At 44.8% G+C, this 21,667-nt stretch overlaps 1 protein-coding gene across 6 annotated transcripts; it reads left to right on the forward strand.

The window, feature by feature from the left end:
- The first annotated feature begins 266 nt into the window (after positions 1 to 266).
- ZNF26 (zinc finger protein 26) lies at positions 267 to 17,683 on the forward strand. 6 transcript variants are annotated; one of them, XM_055321933.1, is made up of 6 exons: positions 313 to 461; positions 628 to 680; positions 7,575 to 7,616; positions 11,266 to 11,392; positions 11,869 to 11,964; positions 15,704 to 17,683. In XM_055321933.1, exons 4-6 carry the CDS (start codon positions 11,293 to 11,295, stop codon positions 17,053 to 17,055), a joined length of 1,548 nt encoding a protein of 515 aa, XP_055177908.1. In that variant the 5' UTR covers positions 313 to 461; positions 628 to 680; positions 7,575 to 7,616; positions 11,266 to 11,292; the 3' UTR covers positions 17,056 to 17,683. The 6 variants fall into 6 exon arrangements, with proteins under 6 accessions (XP_055177906.1, XP_055177908.1, XP_055177905.1 ...); XM_055321932.1 differs by lacking the exon at positions 313 to 461 and adding an exon at positions 8,746 to 8,779; XM_055321931.1 differs by lacking the exons at positions 313 to 461; positions 7,575 to 7,616 and adding an exon at positions 267 to 303.
- Positions 17,684 to 21,667: the final 3,984 nt, after the last annotated feature.

The following is a 21,667-nucleotide window of genomic DNA, read 5'->3' on the forward strand; positions in this document are numbered from 1 at the left end:
GGCAGGCGCCAAACCGCTGCGCCACCCAGGGATCCCGGGAAGGGCTTTAAAAAGCATGACAAAGTAGTCATAAATAGGATAGGGCCGAGCGCCACAGGCCTACCTGGTCCCCTCGGCCCGCCCTGTCTGGGTCCCCAGAAGCTGGGCCCGTCTCTGCCCGTCGGCCTCCTGCCGGAAGCCCGGCCTGTAAGCAAGGATCCTCCGCAGACGCTTCTGGGAGGTGTAGTTTTCTCCGGTCGCCGTTGGGTCCGCGGACTCCGCCATGACGTACTTCCGCTGCGCCGCGCCCGCGGCTGTGGTCAGGTACGTTCCTCCGGGGCTGTTTCCGTCTCGGGTTTGGGGACTGGAGCCGGCCCGCGGATTCCTGAGCTTCTGTGGCTCCGGGTCCCAGGCGGCACAGAGTCAGCCCCCTCCCGGCGCGTCCCGTTCCGAACAGGAGCTTGGCCGGCTGAGCCCCCACGGTAGGTCTGGGGCGTGGTCGCAGCCAGCCGGGACTCGAGGTCACCGGACAGCCTCGTCGCCGCGCCCGCTGTGGCGTGCTGCGGGCTGGGCGGTGCGGGAGGTCCCTGCCGGGTGGGCGCGGCTGGGCGGCGGGGAGCCCTCACAGCTCGGTTCTCTGCCCCGCAGCCTGCTCGGAACAGCGCGGGATGGCTGGCCGGTTCCGGAAGGCTTCGTGTTGGGTAAGTAGGGACCTCCTCGTCTTTAGAAGCTGCCCGGGCACCGAGGGCGCTTTCGTCCAGGGCCCGCACTGTCGCGTTCCCGCCGCCTTCCTCCCCGGCCTCTCATCTCCGTGTTTCTGGCACTTTGTCCCGGGTCCCCTCCCTCCGAGTTCGGATCCGTTGCCCGTCGCGGCCCCCGACCTCTGAGGGTCGTGAGGGTCCTTGTCATGGAAGCCGGAAGGAGCCATGTCTGAGCCGGGGCGTGGAGGCCCCGGACCGTGCTGCTGGCGGGGGACCCTGCGGGGAGCGCTGAACTTCCCGCTTCCTGCACAGCGGGCGTTGCGGCCCCCGGCTCCCCGCTGGGAGAACCTGGCCGCCGAGGTGTGGAGTCTGTCTGCGCCGCCCAGTCTGCAGCTCCAGGGGGAACCCTCTTCTGGAAATACACAGATGTTAGCGGAAGCTCGGGGTGCGATGGATCCTCCGGTGTGTGGCGAAGACAGGGCAGGTCGGGTGCAAGACAGGTGCGTGGAGAATGACTCTTCCCGCGCAAATGTGGGAAGAGAGATCTTCGGAAGAGCCGTGACAGGAAATACCTCAGAAGAGTGTTTCTCTGGGACTTCGGTGTTCATGAGTCTTAAGGAATTTCTTGGTACCGGACAGTGGGTTGGAATCGTCACTTCTTCTTCTTCTTTTTTATTTTATTTTATTTTATTTACGATAGTCATAGAGAGAGAGAGAGAGAGAGAGGCAGAGACACAGGCAGAGGGAGAAGCAGGCTCCACGCACCGGGAGCCCGACGTGGGATTCGATCCCGGGTCTCCAGGATCGCGCCCTGGGCCAAAGGCAGGCGCCAAACCGCTGCGCCACCCGGGGATCCCGGAATCGTCACTTCTTGAGGGTGGTTGGCGCGCTGCTAACTGGGTTGCATGAGGTGTTGGACAGTGGGATGTGCAGTGACTAGTGACAGCAGAGACCCCTTCTAGGTGGTATGACACTTCAGGTGTTACAGGAAGATGATGGGTGCCAGGAAGAAGGCCATTCACTGAGTGGCGTGAGTGATACAATTGACCGTAAAATTAAGGATCTGTTTATTATTTTGTCTTTTTAAGTAATCTCTGTGCCCAACGTGGGACTTAAACTTACAACCCCGGGATCAAGAGTGGCAAGCTTTACTGACTGCCCCACCTGGCACCCCAGGATGTTTTCACTCTTTAACAAATAACTGTATGGAAAATGCAGTGAGACAAAACATTGTATTTACAGTAGCAATAAAGAAAAATAAGCAAACAGAATCACATGAAGAATAAGTAAGGGAGATCAAATGAAGGATTGAAAGGATTACCCCATTGAGTGGGTAATAATAGGCACCACTCTTGGCTAGGCACTTTGTGTGTACGGAGTTGTTAGGGTCTCAGGAGCCCAGGAGGCTGGTAGGTCCCCACCTTACAGGTGAGGAAACTGGGAAGCCTGTCCATGGCCCCACACTAGTAAAGGATCCAAGGAGACTGGGCTTGCAGAGCTAGGACTCAAGGCACTATCTTCAGACTTTGTGCCTTTTACATTTTAATGTGAACAGTTTCTCTTGTGCTTGAGTGCACATATTAATTTAACAGACAGTTACTGATGATTACACCAGGTAATTTCTAGGGCATGTAGGGATGAACAAGATTGACAGGATCCATGACCCTGTGCAGGGTCTGGGAGATGGTTAAACAGAATCACAAAAGATGTGAATGTTACGCAAGTGAAAGAGAGCAGCTAAACGGCTACTTTAGATTGGCACCCCTTTGCAAGGCAACATTTAAGTAGCATTTGATGGACAACTAGATGACCGTGGGATGGTGGGGGTAGCAGGGGAGGAAGCATTCCAGACGTTTATTTCTAGGGTTGCACTCCAAGCAAATTGGCAGCTGCCTCTGGTGGAAAGAAAGCCTGTGGGTGGAGTGGAAAGGGATGGCTGTCCAATTTTCGCAACACCATTTACTGAAGAGACTGTCCTTTTTCCAGTGGATAGTCTTTCCTGCTTTGTCAAATAGTAGTTGACCATAGAATTGAGGGGCCATTTCTGGGTTCTCTATTCTGTTCCATTGATCTATGGGTCTGTTTTTGTGCCAGTAACACACTGTCTTGATCATAGCTTTGTAGTACAACTTGAAATCCGGCATTGTGATGCCCCTAGCTCTGGTTTTCTTTTTCAATATTCCCCTGGCTATTTGGGGTCTTTTCTGATTCCACACAAATCTTAAGATTATTTGTTCCAACTCTCTGAAGATAGTCCATGGTAATTTTTTTTGAATTTTATTTATTTATTCATGATAGTCAGAGAGAGAAAGAGAGGCAGAGACACAGGCAGAGGGAGAAGCAGGCTCCATAGAGGGAGCCGGACGTGGGACTCGATCCCGGGTCTCCAGGATCGCACCCTGGGCCAAAGGCAGGCGCTAAACCGCTGCGCCACCCAGGGATCCCCATGGTAATTTTTTTTTTTTTTTTTTTTTTATAATAGTCACACAGAGAGAGAAAGAGAGAGGCAGAGACATAGGCAGAGGGAGAACCAGGCTCCATGCACCGTGAGCCCGACGTGGGATTCGATCCCGGGTCTCCAGGATCGCGCCCTGGGCCAAAGGCAGGCGCTAAACCGCTGCGCCACCCAGGGATCCCCCGGTAATTTATTTTTAAGTATTTATTCATGAGAGACATAGGCAGAGGGAGAAGCAGGCTCCACGCAGGGAGGTCTTTGTCTGGCTTTGGAATAAAGGTGATGATGGCCTTATAAAACGAGTTTGGAAGTATTCCGTCCCTTTCTATCCTTTGGAACAGCTTTAGTAGAATAATAGGTATTGTTTCTTTTTTGAATGTTTGATAGAATTCCCTGGGAAGTCATCTGGCCCTGGACTTTTGGGAGGTTTTTGACGCCTACTTCAATTTCTTCCCCAGTTATTGGCCTGTTCAGGTTTTCTATTTATTCCTGTTCCAGTTTTGGTAATTTGTGGTGTTCCAGAAATGCATCCATTTTCTTGATTGCCTAATTTATTGGCATATAACTGCTCATAAGTTTTTAAAGTATTTCCTTGGTATTGGTTTTGATCTCTCGTCTTTCATTCGTGATTTTATTAATTTGAGTCTTTTTTCTTTTTAATAAGGCTGGCTAATGGTTTATCTATCTTACTAATTCTTTCAGAGAACCAACTCCTGGTTTTGTTGATGTGTTCTGCAGTTCTTCTGGTCTCTGTTTCATTGGGTTCTGCTCGAATCTTTACTATCTCTCTTCTTCTGCTGGGTGTAGGTTTTATTTGCTGTTCTTTCTACAGTTCCTTTAGGTGTGAGGTTAGCTTGTGTATTTGAGTTTTTTCCAATTTTTTTGAGGGATGCTTGTGATGTATTTCCCTCTTAGGACTGCTTTTGCTGTATCCCAGAGATTTTGAACAGTTATAGCTACATTTTCATTAGTTTCCGTGAATCTTCTCTTTTAAAGATATTATTTATTTGTTCATGAGAGACACGGGGGGTGGGGGGGCAGAGACACGGGCAGAGGGAGAAGCAGGCTCCATGCAGGGAGCCTGAAGTGGGACTCTATCCCGGGACCCCAGATCACACCCTGGGCTGAAGGCAGGTGCTAAACCGCTAAGCCACCCAGGGATCCCCATCCATGAATCTTTTTAATTCTTCTCTAATTTCCTGGTTGACCCATTCATCTTTTAGTAGGATGCTCTTTGATCTCCATGTGTTTGAGTTTCTTTCAAATTTCTTCTTGTGACTATGTTCAAGTTTCAAAGCATTGTGGTCTGAAAATATGCAGGGGGCAATCCCAATCTTTTGGCATTGGTTGATACCTGATTTGTGACCCGGTATGTGGTCTATTTTGGAGAAAGTTCCATGTGCTCTGAAGAAAAATGTGTATTCAGTTGCATTCAGATGGGAAGTTCTGTATAGATCTGTGAAATCCATCTGGTCCAGTGTAACATTTAAGGGCCTTGTTTCTTTGGTGATGTTATGCTTAGAATATCTGTCATTTGCAGAAAGTGCCATGTTGAAGTCTCCTACTATTAGCATATTATGATCTAAGTATGTCTTTACTTTAGTTATTAATTGATATACTTGGCAGCTCCCACATTAGGGGCATAAATATTCATGAACGTTAGCTCTATCTCCTGGATCTGAATGCCTGTTTCTCTCCGCAAATTAGGGGAGTTCTCAGCTTTGATTTGTTTAAATATGCTGTATGGCCCTCTGGCCCTCTCTTGGAACCCCAGTTATACATAGATTCTTCCTTCTGAGTCTGTCATTTATTTCCCTTAACCTTTTCTCATGGTCTTTTAATTGTTTTTCTCTTTTTTCCTCATCTTCCTTCCTTGCCATCAACTTGTCTTCTATGTCGGTCACTCTTCCACCTCACTAATCCTCATTTTTAGGACATCAAGTTTGGATTGCATCTCATTTAATTGATTTTTAATTTTAGCCTGATTAGATCTAAATTCTGCAGTCATGAAGTCTTTTGAATCTTTTATGCTTTTTTCCAGAGCCACTAGTAGCTTTATAATTGTGCTTCTTTTTTTTTTTTTTTTTTTTAAGATTTTTATTTATTTATTCATAGAGACAGAGAGAGACAGGCAGAGACACCGGCAGAGGGAGAAGCGGGCTCCATGCAGGGAGCCCGATGTGGGACTTGATCCCAGGTCTCCAGGATCATGCCCTGGGCTGCAGGTGGCCCTAAACCACTGCACCACTGAGGCTGCCCTATAATTGTGCTTCTGAATTGGCTTTCTGACATCGCATTGTAATCCATATTCTTTAACTCTGTGGCAAAGATTACTGTTTCTGATTCTTTCTTTTGTCGTGAGTTCTTTCTAGTCATTTTCTTCGGTGTAGAGTGGCTGTATGAGCGGGCTGAGTCAAGAATATCAAGCAGAACCTAAGTAAATTTCACCCTAGATGATTCTGCTGAGGTCAGAGACCAGAAAATGAAAACAAAGATCAGAATGAAGTAAAAGAAAAGGACCACTAAAGTTAAAAACAAATTTTAAACCAAAGTTGTAAAAAATTAAAGGCTAAGGATCCCAAGGAAGCAGAAAAGAAAAGAGAAAAAAAAAGAAAAAAGAAAAAGAAGGAAAAAAAAGGTGGGGGGGGGGACTTGGAGATGGTGGTGGTGACAAAGTGGAGGGAGATTATAGTCTACCTGAGGGGGTCCTAGAGGGTGGTCCTCTTGGTTCTGAGTCTATTAAGTTCTGTACGTTAGAACATGCTCAGTCCCACATTTATATAAACCAGAATTACTTGTAGAGAGCCCCAACATTGACCACCAAATCATAAATGAGATAAAAGAGGGGGGCAGAATGGGAATGAAGAGAGAATATAGTCTCACAGAATGAACCAGCACGGTATACCACTTGGTTCTGGGTGCATGCTGGTCATGCTTTAGAAGGTATGAACTTCTGCCATTGGAGAACAAAATGAGGCAGAGAAACAGAAAACAGAAAGCAAAGCAAAAAAACATATCTTGTATATCTCCCAAATTTAATTGAGTATGTTGAAGGGAATCTAGAAGTGGAAAATATATCTAAGGCCTGTAATTGTAGAAATATGAAAGTCAAAAAGGAAGAAACTTAAGAATGAAGAAGTGGTAAAATATTGTAGTTAATGTTAGAAAAAAATATTGGAAAGTTTTAGTCTGATATAAAAATGAGTTTAAAAAAAACAAAAAAACAAAAAACAAAAAAACAAGGGCGGCCCAGGTGGCTCAGCAGTTTAGCACCGCCTTTGGCCCAGGCATGATCCTGGAGAGCCAGGATTGAGTCCCACGTTGGGCTCCCTGCATGGAGCCTGCTTCCCCCCCCCCTCCCTCATTAATAAATAAAATCTTTAAAAAACAAAAAACGATTTGTACTGGAAAGGGGGGATAAAAAGGGGGGAACTCTCTAGTTCTATATACTATAAATCCGTCTGTTTCCCCTGGAGCTTTCCAGCACTGCTTGGTGAAGAGCTTGCTCTTCCCCTCTCCTTCCACCTGGTCTTCTGAGGAGGGGTCTGCTGTGCTGATTCCCAGGTGTGTGTACCTGAGGGAGCTTCCCTGCTCCCTGCCAGTTGCAGGGCTCAGTGGGAGCTATTTACCCTGGGAGGCCTCCATTCCCTGGCGGCCCGCCCCTCCCAAGCACAAGGTGAAACTAGGAGGAACAACAACAGTGACCACCAGGTCTCCACCTCTGGAATCAGCTCCCCAATAGTAATGAATGCAGTCTTCTAGTCCGCAGTGGTCTGGATGCTCCTGGGGCAGGGCAGGGGCGCTGATCTGCACAGCTTGGGGGCGCCTGGGGGGGGAAGGAGAGTCCTCGCTGTCCTGTGCCCTCCCCGCCGCCACCTGTCCCGGGGGAAGTGTAGGATCGTGGGCTGTGTCCGCTTGGCACCCTGTGATCCGGGGCCCTGTGTTGCTGGAACCATGCACCCAGTGTCCGAGGCTTCTGAAAGCAGCAGGGTGTAGAAGTTTGGAATCACCCGCCTAACCGACTGGCTTCTCCCAGATGCCCTGCCAAGCATTGGTGGTTCAGTGGTAGAATTCTTGCATGCCACATGCCCTGCCAGATTTGCACTCGAGCCCTTTACTGAGATCGGTCCACAGTTTGTGTTGTGCTTTCCCCTGGGTGCACGTCCTGTATTAGTGACTCCGGGAAACTGGAGGCTTCACTGCCCCTCCCGCAATTCTGCCCGATTTCCCTGCTAAGCGCTTTTCTGTCCGGTAAAAATCTGGTGCAGATTTTTAAAGTTCCCGCTTCTCTGGGGCTGGGCTTTCCTGTCCCGGAGGCTTTCACCCAGCTCCTCGTGGCCACCACTTGGTTCTTTTTAATTTTTTTTCCACCTTCCTACCTTGCTAGAACCGAAAACCCTTCTCTGTAGTGTTCCAGCTGTTCTCTCTTTAAATCTCAGGTGGAATTCATAGCTGTCCAGGATGATTTGAAAGTTATGTAGGTAAGTTGGTGGGGCCAGGTGAGTTGAGGAACCTACTCTGCCATCTTGCCCCATCTCCCTTATTTATTTATTCATGAGAGACACAGAGAGACAGAGACAGACATAGAGGAGGCTCCCTACCGGGATGCAGAGCTTGATGCTCCATCCCAGGACCCCGGGATCATAACCTGAACTGAAGGCAGATGCTCAACCACTGAACCACCCAGGTGCCCCTCCCTTACATTTATTTTAAAATTCTCTGTGACATTACATATAGATCATCATTTCCTTTTGTAAGAGCTCCATCGAATTATGCTGCAGTGGGAATGGGCCATGTATTATTGAGCTCTTTCTCCACTGATGGGGATTTAAGTCTCCCCATGCCTAACAGCTGATAACACCTAGGGTTTTCTATTTGCTGCTCTCAGGCCTCTCAGCTTTGATCTGCTGAAATTTCATATTCTTTTGATACACAAATATATTTAATTTTTTTAAGTTACTGATTAAAATTACTTATGAATTTTATAGGTGATGGGGTGGAATTTTAGGTGTGCTTAATTCAACATTTGAAAAGTTTTGTTATGTGACTTGTATCATACTGTATGTAATTATATAGTTTGAACAACGTCTCTATAGGAAGAATGTACCATAATCTTCTTTAGCTATTCTCTTATTGGTGGAAATTCAGGTTGTTGAGCTAGTCACTTTTACAAATTTTGAAACAGTGAACAACTCTGCACGTCTATGGATATTCTTATCTTGTTGATTTTTGGTGATGTATTTAGTACTTTTTTACATTCTCTTAGAACAAGTTCAATCTTATAATTACCTTCCTGTCCTAATCTCTTTTCTTTTTCAGAGATAATCAATTTGGCATATGTTCTTCTAGATCTTTCTATGTACATTTGTCTACAGTCATTTATATCCTTAAAATGTTTGGTTTATTTGTCTGGGTAATCACATATATAGATTTCACACTATGTGACATTTCTGTTTTTCCCTTATGCCAAAAACATATTTGTAGTTGTATCTGTGGTAGTTTTATACATATATATCCATTTGTGGTTTTTTTGACTTTTTAAAAATTTAATTGAGTTCTAAATTACAATAAAATGCATCAATCTTAAGGAGACTATTTATATTCTTTTAGGTTCCTGGAACCAGTTCCAACGAGAGGGGTGGAGGTGCAGTTCCCCTACACACAACACAAAGGAGAGAATTAAGCTGAGCATTCACCTTAATTCTCCAAACTGGTAGTATACACTAAACTGTCCACCTAGAGATGGGGGACACTTTCCTGGAAACCAGCTGCACTTTGGTAGTCTGTCAAAGGGCTTTCTAGAAGTCGCCTGGTTAACATAACAAAAGATACCTTGCGGGGTCCCTGGGTGGCATAGCGGTTTAGTTCCTGCCTTTGGCCCAGGGCGTGATCCTGGAGACCCGGGATCGAATCCCACATCGGGCTCCCGGTGCATGGAGCCTGCTTCTCCCTCTGCCTGTGTCTCTGCCTCTCTCTCTCTCTCTCTCTCTGTGACTATCATAAATAAATAAAAATTAAAAAAAAAAAAAAAAGATACCTTGCTCACACTCATTAGAGGAAATTCCAGGGATTTTAGGAAGTCTGAGCCAGGAAACAAACCATGGATGAAGACCAAATACATATGAGAACTATGTTTTGGACATCTGAATGACTGAATATTCTTATAAGTCACAGAATTAGGTAATGCACTGAAGACAGATCAAAATCAAACTAAAGAATTCCGGAGCTCTAGAAGGTTCCATGTTCTCCCAATGGCCACTGTCATCCCCTCCCCCCTCCCCCCAGGGGTCACTGCTTTGTTTTATTGGTTTATTTCTGTTACATCTAACACCATAAATTTTGTTGTTTGTTTTTTTTTAAACTTAATATAATTGGAATTGTACAGTAAAGTGTCTGGCTTCTCTCAACATGGTTTGTCAGTGACCCCCAAGTTGTATGATAACAGTGTTGTATGACTGTTAGTTTATCTGCTGTATTCGTAGACATGGGCAGCAGCAACATTTGGGCTGTGTCCAGCGAATGGCTATTTGAATAACATTGTTATAAACATTTTTGTACACGTCTTTTGAGGGATACCAGTTCTCATTTCTTTTAGGCTTATCCCAGATTTCTCAGCCTCAACACTGTTGACATTTAGGGTAGAATTACTCTTCATTGTGAAGGACTGTCCCATGCAATATAGGATGTTGAGCAGCATCCAGATTTGGCCTTGGCCTCTCCCTGTGTAGCTACCAGCAGCACTAGCCCCATATGACAATCTCAGGTGTCTGTAGACAGTGCCAGACATCCCCTGGGGGTGCAGAATCTTGCTCATGGTTGACAGCCAGCTGGCATGTATGTAGGAGTGATAATGTTTGGTCATCGAGTGTATGTATATTTAAGTTTAGTATATACTACCGGTTTCGAGATTTGGCAAAACCACTTTATGTTCCCATGGCCAATATGTGAGTTCCACATGGTCTGCATCCAGGCCAACAGTTGTTTGTCACATTTGCTTTTTGGCATCTCCTCACTTGTTTTTTGTTTTGTTTTGTTTTTTAAGATTTTATTTATTTATTCATGAGAGACACAGAGAGAGAGAGAAAGAGAGAGAGAGGCAGAGACACAGACAGAGGGAAAAGCAGGCCCCATGCAGGGAGCCCGACGTGGGACTCAATCCCAGGTCTCCAGGATCACGCCCTGGGCTGAAGGCAGCGCTAAACCCCTGAACCACCCAGACTGCCCACATCTCCTCATTTGTAATGAAATCTCAAGTCCTTACCACCCCATGCCCACCCACAGTGGCTCTCCCATCATCTGCGGCTCTGCAGCACTAGCTCCAGGTTCAGAGTCTATGTTAAAGTGAACCCTGGCTGGCCTCAGTAATGGGCCCCTTAGTTTCTTGAAAGAAGACTAGGAATTTGCCTATTTTGGCTTTTTTTTTTTTTTTAATGGTGCCAGGCTCTCACTCCATTTGAGACTCAAGATGGGTTGAGCAGCTGCCAAGATGAAAGTTTACAGGGTCAGACCTTCCCATGTGTTTACAATTATTCTTTTCTTTTTTTTTTTTTTTTTTTTTTTTTTTTTACAATTATTCTTTTCATCTCTGGGCAAAATATATCCTGGATAATTTTTTTTTTTATGCAAGACTTACAACACCTGTTTCATCTTCATGTATAGATGCCTGTTTCCCTCTACAAGACTGGAAGCTTCTTGAGGGCAGAAGTTGGTTGTGTTCATCCTGAAGTTTTCAGGACCAAAACCAGTATCTGGCACATGGAAACACAAAAGTTTTTTGGTTTTGTTTTTTAAAGATTTTTTATTTATTCACTTGAGAGAGAGCACACAAGTGAGAGAATGAGCAGGGGGAGCGGCAGAGAGAACAGGAGAAGCAGACTCCCCACTGAGCAGGGAGCCCAACATGGGGTTTGATCCTAGGACCCTGGGATTATGACCTGAACTGAACCAGACGATTCACTGACTGAGCCACCCAGGCACCCCTGTTTTTGTTCTGTTTTATTCTGAAAGTCCGTGCTGACCTGGACACAGGAGGCAGTCCGAGGAACATTTCTCCTTTACCAGTTCCTGTACATCTGTTCCACGTCACCTAATGTAATAGCATCCGATTGAATGGGATGTATATTATTACAGGGATTATTGTCATTCAAGGATATATCTATGGAGTTCACCTGGGAAGAGTGGCAGTTGCTGGATTCTGCACAGAAGTACCTGTACAGGGATGTGATCCTGGAGAACTATAGCCACCTGGTGTCTCTGGGTAAGTGCTACTTCTCGTTGATCTCAGGTTGTGATTTATAAATCACCATCCCTTTTTCTTTTGTTTATCTACCATGAATTCTCTCTTTCTCTCTCTCTCTCTATATATATATATATATATTTAAGATTTTATTTATTTATTCATGAGAGACACAGAGAAAGAGACGCAGAGACACAGGCAGAGGGAAGAGCAGGCTCCATGAAGGGAGCCCAACGTGGGACTCGATCTCAGGTCTCCAGGGTCACACCCTGGACTGAAGGTGGCGCTAAACCACTGAGCCACCGATGCTGCGCCCTCCAAAGTTTTTAATGGTTATGGGCTTGAACCTTAGAGATCAAAGTTCATGGTCCCTATTTGGCCCTCATCCCCTAACTATAATCCTCCCCCAAGTGCAAGTGAGCAGTTAGGTTTTGTAGGTCTGGACCCCTTAGTCCCTAGCAGCGTGGCCCACATCCTTTGTGATTTTCCACTAACAGGGTATCATGGTACCAAACCTGATTTAATCTTCAAGTTGGAGCAAGGAGAAGAGCCGTGGATGATAAATGCCAAAGTTTCCCGCCAGAGCTATCCAGGTGGGTGAGCGGGAAGATGGGAGTGTGGGAATGAGCCAGGGCTGGCCATGGGGCAGTGGTGTGTGAAAACTCTACACTGGAGCCCTTGAACTATTGGGCGACTCGGGAGGAACTTATAAGCTAGCTCCTTGGGGAAGGACCATCTCTCTGCCCATGTTTGGGCTTTCTTCTCATGGGTCTCAGGGACTCTGCTTAGATGCTGGTTTCGGGGTTATTTTCCCTCCTTCCTGTGGTCATGGACCACCTCAGCCGTTCCATCCTCCAGAGAGATCTTCTCTCCTATCCCTTTGCGTGACTCACGCCTTCTACTTCCCATATGTGGACTTTCTCTCTTGCTTTCCACCGATAATCCCTCAGTCAGTCCTTTGCTCAACATCACTTTTAGAGATTACATTGCTTTCTTTTCTCTCCTTTTGAAATTAGCTTTTACTTTCTTGGGCACTTTCCTTAAATGGAATCTGAAACCAGCCCAGTCTCACCTGTGTCATGAAGTGATTTTTATCACCTTATATTTCCTGGCTCCTCTTTCCTTTGGAGTCATCCAGAGGGGTCTATTTCCCAAATCTACCTGTTTTCTCACCAGTACTGTAACAGCTGAAAGGCTTTTCCACTTGGGAGATTTCAGCTTTTTTTCTCCCATGTTGTAACATCCCATGGGTATCCTCATCCTCTTTTCTTCTGCACTCCTGTCCCTCAGGTTAAATGCATGTAAAAGATCCCCAGGCTTCCTCAGTAGCAGAAATGCAAAGGAAGTGTTCGTCTCTGGCTTCCTCACTTTCCTTATTATTGCTGTTGCACTTGTAGTACCATATCCTGGGCTCCCAGGCTCACCTCCGTTGCTAATCTTAGTGCTGCTTCTGTTTTGGCCAGTATTTTATCCTTTGGCAGTGTCTTCATAGCTCCTGTCCCCTCAGTTCCCAGACTAGATCAGTGTTCTTTCAGGCATGGGTAACTCAGATTCTTAGCCATAATTGAGAACTCTACAGTCTTCTCCTTAGCTATTCCTGCTGGATTTGCTTTTATATGCGTCCTGTCACTTTCCAGAGGGGTGGATGAAGGTAGCAGTCATCAGTTATACACTGTCCTCTTTGAGAAAAAAAAAATCAAAGACTTCTTGCCCTAGCACTGGCACACTTTTCCTTCTCATTCCAGTCTTTTCTCTTTGTCCTACATGGCCACAGATGGCTTGAGGAGAATGGCCCCTGTTAGTTGGTGCAGATTTGGGCATATTTGGGGCTAAAGAAACATAGGCTGTTATCAGATCAGGCTTAAGTTCCCTTCAAAACTCAACAAGAAAACAAAAACAAAACAAAACAAACAAACAAAAAAAAACAAGCAGGACACGTGGGTGGCTCAGTTCAGCATCTGCCTTTGGCTCAGGTGCTCTTTCACTATCTTGGTCTCTGCCTCTATCTCTCTTTCAAATATATATATATATATATATATATATATATATATATATGTAAAATTTGCAAACAAACAAAAGACATCTAACAAGCTTCCAGTAAGTCTTCTTTTTTTCTAATTCTTTTAAGCCAATACCAACAACCAACAGTTGTCTGGACATGTCTTCAAGCCTGAGAAGTCCTTTTCTAGCCACTGGTCTTGGTATTCCCACCCCTTTCCTGGAGTTTAGTGGCCCCCGCTTTGAGGCACAAACCATAAGGTGAATTGTTCCTACATAAGTGGTTAGAAAGGGTTTATGAGGAGGATCCTGAGGAAGAGGAGAGCTCCTGGCAGCCCCCCAGGACAGCTGTGGTGACATGCCAGGGCTGTGCCCCTGATGAGTGCTCCTTTCCTGCTGCCCTGTGGGTATCACACTCAACATCATGGTCCTGTTGAGCCTTGTTGTCCAGTCTCAGTGTCATCTGCTCACCTTCCTCGGAAAGTCTCATCCTTCATAGAATTTAAGACTCTTTACGTGTTGTTGACGCCAGCTTTTTCCTAAGCACTAAACTTTAGTCTGTCTGCCTCTCCATTTTTCTCCTCTCCATTTGGATTTTTAGCTGAGATCTCAAGTGTAATCAGATCCAAAACAAAGTCCTTCATTTTTCTTCCAAACATTCTCTTACTCAGAGAGCAGCACCCCTGTTTCACAAGCCTAAAATCTAGAGTTCTTAAAGCATCCCCATCTCTCGCTTTCTTCATCCAGTCCTTTGGTAGATTTTCTTGGTTCTTTTCAGATATACTCTGATGTCTTCCTGCACTACTACAAGGGCTTTCTCATTTGTCTTTTAGCCCTTTTCTTATTCATTTCTTACAAAACAGCCAAACATCTTTTAAAAGCACAACACAAATCAAGATGTCCTCTAATTGAAACCCCTTGGTTAAGATGAGAACTTTTTGCTGCCTATTTGGTTCCTGCCTCACTCTGTTCACTCAGTGAGTTTTAGCGTTAGCCTTTTTTCAAAATATTTCTTTTTTTCTTTCTTTCTTTTTTATTTTGTAGGCTCCACACCCAATGTGGGGCTCTTGATCCTGAGATCAAGAGTCACAGGCTCCACCGATTGAGCCTACCAGACTTCTTATTTCTTTTTTTAAAAGTGTTTGTTTGGGGATCCCTGGGTGGCTCAGCGGTTTAGTGCCTGCCTTTGGCCCAGGGCCGGATCCTGGAGTCCCGGGATCGAGTCCCACGTCGGGCTCCGGGCATGGAGCCTGCCTCTCCCTCCTCCTGTGTCTCTGCCTCTCTCTCTCTCTCTCTCTCTATGTCTATCATAAATAAATAAAATCTTTAAAAAAAAATAAAAGTGTTTGTTTGTTTGTTTATTTGAGAGAGAGAGAGAAAGAGATAGCGACAGAGCTAGCAAGAGGGAGCACAAGGGGGGAGGAGAGAAGTAGGCTCCCCACGGAGCAGTTGGGGCTTGATCCCAGGACACCATGATCATAACCTAAGCTGATGGCAGATACCCAACTGACTGAGCCACCTAGGCACCCCTCATGTTTTCTATTACTTAACTGTGGCAAGCAGGTGTTCCCTTCTCAAGAACTTTGTATGTGTTTTTCCATCTGTTTGGAATGTCTTGCCCTTAATTTTCCTATGGCTAACACAGTCTTACTTTCAATGTCTCATTGTACCTATCTGAATGTTATACTCTGGTTATTCTGTATACTCAAAATTCATTTTTTTGAGTAAACACCTATAATAATAACATTCAGATATAAGATAAATGGCTTTGGCTCCTAATTGCAGGCTAAGATTTTTGAGCCTCTTGTTTTGTTTTGTTTTGTTTTGTTTTGTTTTTCTTTCTTTCTTTCTTTCATTTATTTTTTTTTTGATAGAGAGCAGGAGCACAGCATAGGAGAGTGGCAATGGGGCAGGGTGGGGGAGGGGCAAAGGGAGAGAGAGAATCTCAAACAGGCTCCCCACTGACCACAAGCCATCAGACACAGGGCTCGATGTTACAACCCTGAGATCATGACCTGAGCTGAAACCAAGAGTTAGTCACTCAACCGACTGAGCCACCCAGGTACCTCTAAGCCTCTCTTTTAAAAACCATTTTTGATCACTGCTATTTGCGACCCATTTCCATAATGGGATTTGGTTTGACTCAGTTCCTTGTGCTCCAAAGCTCAGATATATGGCACATGTAGGCCTGGCCAGTATTTCTTTTGAGCCAGTGTCTGAGGCCTGTTATCAAGAAAAAAGACTCATTACATGGCAGTCCTATAGCTCTCTTAATCCCATATCAGCTACATTGATGATTAAAAATACATATACATGTATATTTATTTTTCCTAGAAGGTTGGAAAGAGTGGTACCAGAAAAGTCAAGATGAGTTTGAAAATGTCGAGAGAAATTATGCTTGTGGCGCGTTTGGAAAACGTCATCTGAGCAGAATCCATGTTTCTTCAAGACAAAGAATCCATAAGTACAACACACATGGAAAAAGTCTGACACAAAACTCAGGTTCAGCCAAAAGCTGTCTGAGAAAAAATCCTGATAAATTCCATGGATATGAAGAATCCTATTTTCTTAAGCATCAAAGAGCTCACAGTATAGAAAAGAACTGTGTGTGTAATGAATGTGGAAAAGCTTTTCGTTGTAAATCACAGCTGATCGTCCATCTCAGAATTCACACGGGAGAGAGACCTTACGAATGCACCAAGTGTGAAAGGGCGTTTAGTGCCAAGTCAAACCTTAACGCTCATCAGAGAGTCCACACAGGAGAAAAGCCCTACTCCTGTAGTGACTGTGGGAAGGTATTCTCCTTCAGGTCACAGCTCATCGTCCATCAGGAAATTCACACAGGAGGGAAACCTTATGGCTGCAGTGAATGTGGGAAAGCCTACAGCTGGAAGTCACAGCTTATCTTACACCAGAGAAGCCACACAGGAGTGAAACCTTATGAATGTGGTGAGTGTGGGAAAGCCTTTAGTTTGAAGTCACCATTTGTTGTACACCAGAGGACTCACACAGGAGTGAAGCCTCATAAATGCAGTGAATGTGGGAAAGCTTTTAGGAGTAAGTCATACCTCCTGGTTCACATCAGAATGCACACAGGGGAGAAACCCTATCAGTGCAGCGATTGTGGGAAAGCCTTCAACATGAAGACACAACTTGTTGTTCACCAGGGAATCCACACGGGAAATAATCCTTATCAGTGCAGTGAATGTGGGAAAGCCTTTGGTAGGAAGGAACAACTTACCGCACATCTGAGAGCACATGCAGGTGAGAAGCCCTATGGGTGCACTGAGTGTGGGAAGGCTTTCAGCAGCAAATCATACCTTGTGATACACAGGAGAACACACACAGGAGAAAGACCCTATGAATGTAGTTTCTGTGAGAGAGCCTTTTGTGGGAAATCCCAGCTCATCATACACCAGAGAACGCACTCAACAGAGAAGCCATATGAATGCAGCGAATGTGAGAAAGCCTATCCCAGGAAGGCGTCACTTCAGATACACCAGAAAACTCACTCAGGAGAGAAACCTTTTAAGTGTGGTGAATGTGGAAAGGCCTTCACTCAGAAGTCGTCCCTCAGTGAGCATCAGAGAGTTCACACTGGAGAAAAACCATGGAAATGCTCTGAATGTGGGAAATCTTTCTGTTGGAATTCAGGGCTTCGTATACATCGAAAAACTCACAAGTGAAACATTAGAAGGAAGTAGATGTTAAGAACTTTCTCACCGACATGGATCCTCAGGAGACTTTAGGTGATGTTATAGATGGGATGCACAAGCAGGAAGTCCTAAAAACAGAGTTAGAGACCGTCCTATATGGAATGAAGGGGCAAAAGCTTTCAGAAATAAGTCCTATGAGTCTCTGTGGACGAGACCTGAGGGAATGAGGAGCAGTAACTATGAAATGAGGTAGCATCATTATAAAGGTAAAATCTGGAGAATTCATATCTAAAACTTTCCAAATTTAATAAATCAGGAAAGCATTTTCCCATATGAAATGTGTTATGTGTGGAGAGTCACATTCCAGATTTGAAGCTATGTTTTAGAGTGAAGAAAACCTCAACTTTAAATGGTAGATTTTTTTCATGATGGAGTATAAAGTTGTGTTTTATTTTAAAATGTAAATAAAGCAGCAGTCAGGAAAACAGCAAGAAACATATTCTCAAGGTTAGGGGATATTTAGTGTGACTTTCCTGAGTAACAATAGCATTTTTAAAAATTTCAGTATTTTATTTTTTAATGTAACTTGTTACACATATATTTGGTAGTTTGTGGAATAACATCTCCTAATATTCTCCATATTAAATGATAAATATCAGTTTTGTCTCATTATTTCTTAGCAACCAAAGTAATGTGGCTTTTAATAACGGGAAAGATACTATTCCCAAAATGAGTTTACTTACTCAGCAGTCTATGTAGTGGGTTTGGCATTTATCAGAGGGCTGCTGTGTGAGAGAAATCAAAATGAAGGTGGATTATATTTTAGCAGTTCAGAGTCTGTTCTTCACTGATGAGTAAGAGCACTCTGGTTTTCTCTGGAGGAGCACCTCTCTGATATGTGCATCTCTGGATTGATGTCTTTCAGGGCACCTGTTCTACCAGCCACAGGTGAGCATTATGCCCACTTCCGGGTCATGGTAGCCTCTTTCCTGGATTCTGAGTCTTTGGGTATAGTATGAACCAGAGGTATCTGTGGCACTCACTCACTCTTGCCCAGAATTAAGGACCATCAGTTCGCTCCTGCTGTACTGGTTTCCCAGAATAACTGGGTGCCATCCCTCTTTGAACCTGGTTTTCTGCCCTGTGTCCTTCTTCCTCTCCAATAAAAATGGGTTTTTTGGTTTCTTTTTTTTCCTGCTAAAGTTTAGGAGAGTGAATTTCTATCTCCTATTACTGAAGGGTCTTTAACTGATAAATTGCTGCTGGGGAGTAATAGATAAGTAACAAAAGAGGCTTTGCTTTATTCCCGAGGCAAGAAGAAAATCAGATTCTTGTCACATTCCAACATGGAAACTTCAGCCCATAGTATGAAGTAGCATTATTGCTTGTGTATACCAAGAACCTTGTGACCCCTGATGATAAGACTCTGGGAACACCAAAGGCTACTGCCATGGAAGGGTTTTTAATTTATGAGTAAATCTGACACAGGAGATGGGATGGCTACTTCTGTTCGCTCTTAAACACAACAGTGACAGATGTGAGGCTCTGAAATCTCATCCCAAGGAAAAGCATTAACTGTGACATTGCTAAATTCACCATCTACTTCACATGCTCGCTAATCCCTTATATGAACATCTGTTGATCTAGAAAAAGTAGTTTGTTGACAGTTCATGTGGGGAGATCTGACAGAAGTCCGAACTCAGCCGGGCAGACACCTGAGAAACTGTGCTGGATGCTCTTCACTCAGAAGCACATAGCTTAGGGGATCCCTGGGTGGCTCAGCGGTTTAGCACCTGCCTTTGGCCCAGGGCGATCCTGGAGTCCCAGGATTGAGTCCCGCATCAGGCTCCCTGCATGGAGCCTGCTTCTCCCTCTTCCTGTGTCTCTGCCTCTCTCCTCTCTCTCTCTCTCTCTCTCTCTCTCTCTCTCTCTCTCTCTCCCCTCTCTCTCTCTATCATGAATAAATAAATAAAATCTTAAAAAACACACACACACACACGTAGCTTAGATGTTGCCAGCTCTCAGGTCAAATACAACTTATTTGTATGGACAGAAGCCAAGAAGTCTTTATGTTTTTAAATGGTTGCAAAAAGATCAAAACTACTTCACCAATTGAGAATATTATTTGAGGGCAGCCCAGGTGGCTCAGCGGTTTAGTGCCACCTTCAGCCCAGGGCCTGATGATCCTGGAAACCTGGGGTCCAGTCCCACGTCGAGCTCCCTTCATGGCTCCTGCTTCTCCCTCTGCCTCTCTTCCTCTGCCTGTCTCTCTCTCTCTCTCTCTCTCTCTCTGTCTCTCATGAATTTAAAAAAATAAAAAATAAAAATCTTTTAAAAAATCCAAAGGTTTTTAAAATATATATATTATTTGAACTTCAAATTTTAGCATCCGCCAATCAAGTTTTATTGGAACATAAGGAGACATTGTGTATTGTCTAGTGGTTTTTTTTTTTAATCTTTTTTTAAATTATTTATTTATGATAGTCATACAGAGAGAGAGAGAGAGGCAGAGACATAGGCAGAGGGAGAAGCAGGCTCCATGCACCGGGAGCCTGACGTGGGATTCGATCCCAGGTCTCCAGGATCGCGCCCTGGGCCAAAGGCAGGCGCCAAACCGCTGCGCCACCCAGGGATCCCTGTCTAGTGGCTTTTGCACTAACTACAATGGCAGAGTTGTCGCTGTTGCCCAGAAATGTGCCATACCCTAATGTGGAGCCCCTTACCCTCTCTGAAAAAGTGGACCATGCCTTTCAGGAGGCAGCTTATTCTGCCAACACCTCAGGACTCATTACTACCAACTCTGTGCCCAAATTTCTTAAAAGGATCCCATTTATTGGGTGAGGTCTCACCCTAATTATCTCATTTTCACTTGATTATCTCTGTAAAGATCCTATTGCTAACTAACTTCACAGCCTGAGGTGCTGGGGGCTAAGAATCCAATACATCCTTTTTGAACAGATGTAATTAAACATCTAAGTTTGCCCCCTTGCACCCCCATCCATGTCCTTTCACATGCAAAATACATTCACCCCAGCCCAACAAGCCCAGAAGGCTTCATTCTTCCAAGCATCAATTCCAAAATCCCAAAATATCATCTAAATCATAGGTGTATGAGATGGGTATGCTTCATCCTGGGGCAATATTCCTCTCCATTTGGGAATGTGTGAAACCAGACAGGTTACCTGCTTCCAAAATACAATGATCAGACAGGCATAAAGTAGACTCTCCCGTCCCAAAAGGGAGAAATCAGGACAAAGGGTTGTGAGTCTCAAGCAAGTCAAAACCTAAGGGCAAATTCCATTAGAGTTTAATAAGGCCTTGGCCAAATGCTCTGACTATGAGCCCACTGGGGGGTGGCCCTGCCTCTCATCCTGGATGGTGGACAAATCTCTGAAATTGAAAGGTGGCTTCACCCTCTGAGACCAAGGAGGTGGCTCTACCCTCGGGGTCATTCTTCCTTTCTCTTTAGGGTTGGCCTGTATGCACATCTGAGTTCTGCTGGCCTATTTCCTGCCTGTAGAATCCTGGACATCCAAAGACTTGTCTGTCCTCTCCAGTCCAAGTTGGTAGCATTTCTGCCGAGATGGTTGACACCTAATCTCTTTTTCTGTCCAGAGCATGCTTTTTCACTTTTTGTAATATGGATAATCTGAGAGTCTTCCAAATTTTCAAAATCTAGTTCCTTTACACTTAACAATTCATTTTTCAGTTATCTCTCTGCCCTCTCATATTGTACTGTTAGCAGCAAGAAGTCAGGCCATGCCTTCAGCACTGCTTGAAATCTGTTCAGCTGAACATTCCAGTTCATTATAAGTTCTTTTTACAATAAAACACAGTTTAGCCAAGTTTTCTGTCACTTTATTACAAAAATCATGTTTTCCTCCAGTTTTCAATAACCTGTTGTTCACTTCTCTCTGACACCTCATCAGAAGTACCTCTGAAGCATTTCTACCAACAGTATCTTCAGGGCAAGCCAGGCTTTCGTATCAGGTGCCTCAAAACTCCCATCCTCTACCACATCCAAACCCTCTTCCACACTTTTAGGTATTTGCTACAGCAGCACCCTATTTTCCAGTACAGAAATCCTTATTCGTTTGCTAGGCTGCCATTACAAAGTACTCCAAAATTAGTGTTTTAAACAACAGCTGCTTACTGTATTACAGTTGCAGAGGCCAGAAGTCTGACATCACGGCACCAGCAGACTTGGTTCTCTCTCAGGTCGCTCTCTTTGGCTTGTAGATGTTCATCCCTTTGTCTCCACATTTTCTCCCACTGTGTGTCTATATTTGTGTCCAATTTCCCCTGCCCTTTCATTAAAGATTTTATTTATTTGAGGGAGTGGGCATATACAAGTTGTTAGGGGCCAAGTGAGAAGGAGAAGCAGAGTCCCCAATGAGCAGGGAGCTCAACATGAGGCTTGATCCCAGGACCCCGAGATGACCCAAGCTGAAGGCAGATGCTTCACTGACTGAGCCACTCAGGTGCCGTGAAATTTTTGTAAGGATACCAGTCATACAGGCTTAGGGCCCATCCCAATAACCTCACTTAAACATGATTATCTCCATAGACTCTATCTCTGAATAAGGTCCCATCCTGGGGTGTGTGGGTTGGGATCCCAACATCTCTCATGCAAGGATACAAT

The sequence above is a fragment of the Nyctereutes procyonoides genome, unplaced genomic scaffold (assembly GCF_905146905.1).
Source record: "Nyctereutes procyonoides isolate TBG_1078 unplaced genomic scaffold, NYPRO_anot_genome, whole genome shotgun sequence".
NCBI classification, from domain to species: Eukaryota; Metazoa; Chordata; class Mammalia; order Carnivora; family Canidae; genus Nyctereutes; species Nyctereutes procyonoides.